This window comes from Oryzias melastigma, unplaced genomic scaffold, assembly GCF_002922805.2.
Source record: "Oryzias melastigma strain HK-1 unplaced genomic scaffold, ASM292280v2 sc00441, whole genome shotgun sequence".
Lineage (NCBI taxonomy): Eukaryota > Metazoa > Chordata > Actinopteri > Beloniformes > Adrianichthyidae > Oryzias > Oryzias melastigma.
The window spans coordinates 15,590-21,117 of NW_023417036.1; the positions used below are offsets into that span (position 1 = coordinate 15,590).

The following is a 5,528-nucleotide window of genomic DNA, read 5'->3' on the forward strand; positions in this document are numbered from 1 at the left end:
GTTAAAAGTAGTTTCAAACTATTCTCATATTAGCCTCAAAATAGTTTCCAAGTTGTTTCAAACTACTGTCAATTTAGCCTCAAACTATTCTCAAATTTGGTCACAAAGTACTGTCCAACTATCATCAAACTAGCCATAAACTACTCTCATTTTAACCCTTAAAATAGTTTTAAACTAGTCTCGAAATGTTCTCAAAGTAGTCTGAAATTGGTCTCAAATGATATTCAAACTATAATTGATTTAGAATTTCCAAGTCTGGTAGATCAAGACCAACCGTTGTTCCAACACTCCTCTACTGTGCTGATTTAGAGGAGAATGACCTCGTTGATCCAGTCAAAATCCAGTTTAGTTTAATCTCATAAAATTGTGACTTTGTCTCATAACTTTACAACTTTCTTCTCCTAAAATGTTGACACATTTCTCATCATTTTATGAAAGTATTTTTGGCGCTTTGGAGCACGAGAGTTTTCAGTCTAGCGGAGGTTCTGGTTCTGGGCGGACCTGCTGCCTCTGGGGGGAAACGTTTGTTTACCTGTGGACCTGCAGGCAGTCCCAGGTGAGCCCCGCCTTGACCCGGTCTGTCCCGGGTTGACCCGGGCCGCCTCGTGTGTTTGTGTTGCAGCAGCCGGCGGAGTGGGAGCAGCTGAACCGGCTCCTGCAGCAGCGGGGCTTCCGGCCGGTGCTCTTCGCTGACCCCGTGGAGAGCAAGAGCCCTGCAGGTGAGAGCTCAGGTGTTCTACAGCCCGATGACGTCATCAGCAAGTCACATTTCCATCCAAAACCAGCTTTGGTTTGTTTACAAATACAGTTTGATGAACCCAACTGAACAAATGTTGACTATTTTAGGATTCAAACCATTTAAATGTGTGTTTTGTTCTAGAATCATCTCGACTTCATCTTCTCTGTGATCTGGACCAGTGCTTTCAGAACTGGGCCTGCTGGACAGGAAGTCGGCGGCGGCGCTCAGGTGGACCCTGGAGACGCTGCTGGCGTACCACGACAGGAGGCGGGCTCTCCTGCAGGAGCTGGTCGGCTCCAACAACCGCCTCAGGTGAACCCCGCCTCCCCTTGACCCCGGAGGGAGGAAGACCCGCCCCCTTCTGCTTCATCATGGGGGAGTGAGCTCTGGTTGTCTGCAGACCAGCAGGAATGAAGCTTCAAAAAGGGGGCGGAGTCAGTGTTTCCCGCAGACGTTTCTCCTGATGGTCATTTCTTTCTCTCTTTTCTTTCCAGAGAGGAGGTCCAGGAGCAGATGAGTCACGCCTGCCAGCACTCCCAGAAGGCCTCAGAGCTGCAGGTTCTGCTGGACCAGGTGAAGGTCCAAGTCCAGGACCTGGAGGACGGCTGCATCTGCAGACCCACAGCCGCACGCTGCAGCTGGAGCGCCACAGGGCCGAGGCCACAGTCAGTTCCTGCTCTCACCTTGAAAGATGATCATTTACTCATGAAAGCTTTTATTTTGAAATGCAACCTCTGTGTCTGTGCTGCTGTTCCTCAAACAGATTTCAAAATAAGAGACAGAAATCATCTTCTGAAAAAAACGATTCTTTTTAGCTGAACACGACTGGACCAGATTGAAGCCAAGAGCGCTGTTGTATGACCTGCAGGTGCTACCTGGACCGTAGGAGACCGGGGTTTGGAGGTGATGGACATCACCGTCCAGACTCTGGAAAGCAGCTTTCTACAGCGGCTGGACGCTGCTGCACAGCAGGGTAAGCAGATTCTCTGCAGCAGCAAAGCTGAACAGAGCGATGGAATGTCAGTGACAGATTCTGGAGGTTTTCCCTTCAATCTGATCTGGTGTGTAATCCGCATCATAGAAACACTTCAACTGTGAGACACGGAATGGAGAAACTAATCCAGGAAATGACATTCTTTCATTTGAAATCATTTATTTGGAGAACTGACAACAAAATAAGGATTTGGCTCCAACAAACAAACAAGAATTCTGTCCCTCACAGACCTTTGGATTTTTCCTTGAAATCACTTTTAGAGAGCCGTTTAGCTAACTAATTAGCTTAGCAGCTAACAAGCTGAATGACTTAGAATTTTTCAGCTAATAAGCTAATTTTAGCTTAATGACGACTAATTTTAATTGCTAATTAATTAAATAATTTATGATAGTATTAGCTAAATGAATTAATATTTTTTTTAATTTAAAGCACAACATAAAATCAATAAATTAACTAAACATAATAAACCAAAATGATACAATGCTTGAAAAAGGGTTGGCTAGTAGAAAATCTTATTAATTTACCATCAAATCTTACTATAATTTCTGCATACAATTTTACACATTAAACATGTCATCCTAATTCACATAAACTTGATGTCATTCTATTTATCTTTATTTTCCTTCAAACTTAAAGGATTTTCAATGACAACAGATTCATTTTCATCTTATTTTTGCCTGTAATGCACCTTAACTCCACAGTGCCACCTGCAGGAGGTCAGTCCTCAGACATGGAGCTCATTCATGCTGAAGTAGAATTATTGGGATTTCATTCATTTGAAATAAAGTTTTCATTTTCAACTGGATCATTCTTTATTTTACCCCTCTACATCAAACCTCTTAATAGGAGTAATAATTCTGACGAGTGGCTCTGTCGTTTTCAATCCGGTCGTGCACGTTGACTTGAAGTAGTCGTTAGTCACTTCCACGTACCGACGGTTGAAGATTTTCTCTTAGTCCTCGTCGAGTTTCACCCAGAGATCCAAAGCAGATGTTGGTGGCACCAGAGAAATTCCCAGTCTGGATGATGCTGACCTAAAGGCGGAGTTAAGATTTCATTAGCCTGAGGTTGTTAGTAGTGCCGCCACAAACAATTTAATAGTCGACTAATGACTGATTATTTTTTTCAATTGGTCAACTAATAGGGTCATCCATAAGATGGATGTAAAACACACATCTTAACCAACATTAGCTTTAAACCAACATATCTGTGATAAGGCTAGTGTGAATGCTGTAAGCTGAATTTGCCCACTGAAGATGCTGAAGCATACAAGTCATTTCTTTGAGCCAGCTAAAACATATTAGTTAAATGCCAAATATAAGATAAAAACCAAATTAGCAAAAAATAAATACATAAATGAAAAAGCCTATGTTGGCCAAAACAACTAGCATGTAGCTAAATTATTAGCTAAACTCCAAATCAGCCTAAAAACCTTAATAAATGCCAAAGTAGTCTAAGAAGCTAGCATAATTCCATTTTAAACTTTAGCTTTACCACACTCTGATGCTATATAATATAAAGTAATGACTAATGGACTATTAAATTAGTTGTCGACTAATCGAGACAGCCCTAGTTGCTAGTCCGTCAAACTGCAGGTAATCAATGCAACATCCTGAAGCTGCATTCACACCACCCTCAGCAACACGCAACTAAATTGTGTAAATCAGGGGTCTCAAACTAATAATTTGCGGCCCGCGTCTTCATATGAAAGACTAATGATAGTGCGGCCCGCAAGGCTGATATGAATAACACTTGCTGTGTGCTGAGCTGAACGAACCAATCACGGTGAGATATATGGCTCTGGAGGCGGGACATCGACGGGTTGTCCAGTACCTCCTCGCTCATTCTTTCATTCCTCCAGTCAGCTGGGCGGAGGAGGAGCCATGAAGCACCGAACGCGATTCGCGTGACAAATTCGCGTGCCCCGTGTGGGGAATTTGCTGCTCGCGGCTTGTCAAAAAATGTGTTTCTGTCACGCGCCGCGTGTAGGAGGAGCTATCAGCTCCATCTGTGGAAGTCTTTCTTAAAAGGAATACACATATGATGTCAAGGAATACGTTTTTTGATGTGCTGACTGTTCCTATTAAATCAGAGCTTCACAAGCTCCGAGTCGCAAACCTGTAGCCCGCCCTGCGCAGCGATCTGCTGCACCAGCCTGTCAAACATGTGATCCTGAGCTTGGNCATTCACTGTGGGACTGCAGTAGTTGTTAAACTTTTCAATCATGTTGTCCACCTTCCAGTCAGACTGCGGCGTGTCCCCCATCAACGTATCCAGGAGCTCTCTGCCATTTTCACCAACCAGATAACGGAAGAGAGTCACTTTCTTACCCTCCAACATAAAGCTGAAACTCATCCCTCCATGTCTTCCACGTTTTTGACAGGTTGTTTGAGTCCAGACACAGCGTTTGTGGAGTTTTCAGTCCGTCCATCCTGCTAGCTTGTGCGTGCGATGCTAGGCTCTGCTAACTGTTAGCACTTCACCGTCTTCCCCGGCGCCTCTGCAGCAAACGACGCAAAAAAAACTCTCAAAAAATTCGGGCAGAGTTCTCTACCGCTGCCACCATGTTAAAGTGCGCGTTGTCACACAAAAAACGAGTCCAGCTTTGTTTTATAATCCCAACTGGGTCGGCATTTATTGAAACCTTCGGCATGGATTCCTCACCCAGAGATCTCACTTCCTGCTCTCCGACATGCAATAACAAACCGTTATCGCCCTCTAGTGGCGGACCCATAAACTCAACAAACAATATAACATATTGTTACATATTTGAGCAATTTAAAATTGCTGATGAGTGTTCTGTGCAACTGGATAACTCATTATAGAAAATGTATGTATTTATTTTTTATTAAAAGCTTACATGATCTTNAGGCAGAAGACTCCAGTTACACATTTTGAGGGTTAAAATGTTTTTTAAAAAAACTACAACTAGGACAAGATTTCTGCAAAAGGGCAGAAGTTCATCAGAGATCCACCTCTGAGTCGTGTTTTATGGAGTAAGCCAGCACTCATTTCCCATCATCCCTTTGTTTACACTCTCTCCTGCTAGCTTACAGCCCCTCACAACCTCAAGCTAACATTAGCGGTGCAACCAAAATGCTAGCAATATGGTAGCTATCCAGCTGTACAGTTTGGAGACAGATGCTAGCTCAGACGAGGAGCTTGTGGCTTGCTGTTGTAGGTCCTACGTCACATCTACAGTCTTTTTCTGGCTTTTTTAGTCTGATCCTAGTTTCAAACAATTAAAAAAAAAAAAGAAATCCTCAAACGTGCTCTTTTAAGTTGCTCTTAAACGTTTCATTTGTGTTATTTTGCATAAAAATTAGTTGTAATCAGAACAACTGCATGAAGCTAAATGCTTGTCTCTCCAAGTTTTACTTTTCTTTAGAATTGACAAGAAACCTTAAAAAACTAGATTAGTTGATTATTTATTTAATTTTTTTCTTCTAAAAACAGGAGAATAGTGTTTTAGAAGGAACTAGTTAGTGTCGCGGAAGGACGTGGTCTACCTGCAGTTTTCAGGAGTTCCGTGTCGCTGCAGCTAGCATGTCTTCTCTCCTGCAGCTGCATGGTTGGACGGTTCCTAAATCTTTCTCCAAGTTTGTTTCTCAATTCACAAAGTCGCCGCTCAGCGTTTGTGCCGCCAAATTACCCGGAAATGCTTCCAGAAACTCCTGTTTACCCACGCGCGTGCTCTGAAAACAGACTCCTGGCGTGTTTACCTGGACTGTACCACTGCGCCCCCCCCCCTTTTCACGTAATGGTACGTTCCTGGCTGTTTGCCAAGATGCCTCT

General features: G+C 43.3%; 1 protein-coding gene and 1 long non-coding RNA gene across 2 annotated transcripts in view; one reads left to right on the plus strand and one right to left on the minus strand.

Moving 5' to 3' along the window:
* The window catches only part of LOC118598399 (centrosomal protein of 70 kDa-like), a 12,671-nt gene extending 11,113 nt beyond the window's left edge, over window positions 1-1,558 (plus strand). Inside the window, exons 2-4 of the mRNA XM_036211070.1 lie at window positions 623-719; window positions 928-1,051; window positions 1,234-1,558. Of these exons, the coding sequence (XP_036066963.1) occupies window positions 623-719; window positions 928-1,051; window positions 1,234-1,558 (546 nt within the window). The remainder of the gene's footprint in view (window positions 1-622; window positions 720-927; window positions 1,052-1,233) is intronic.
* A 962-nt stretch (window positions 1,559-2,520) lies between these two features.
* On the minus strand, window positions 2,521-5,484 carry LOC118598400. The gene is made up of 2 exons (XR_004947501.1): window positions 5,243-5,484; window positions 2,521-2,767 (listed from the first exon to the last, which is right to left on the minus strand). It is a non-coding gene; the product is annotated as an uncharacterized LOC118598400 (long non-coding RNA).
* Window positions 5,485-5,528: the final 44 nt, after the last annotated feature.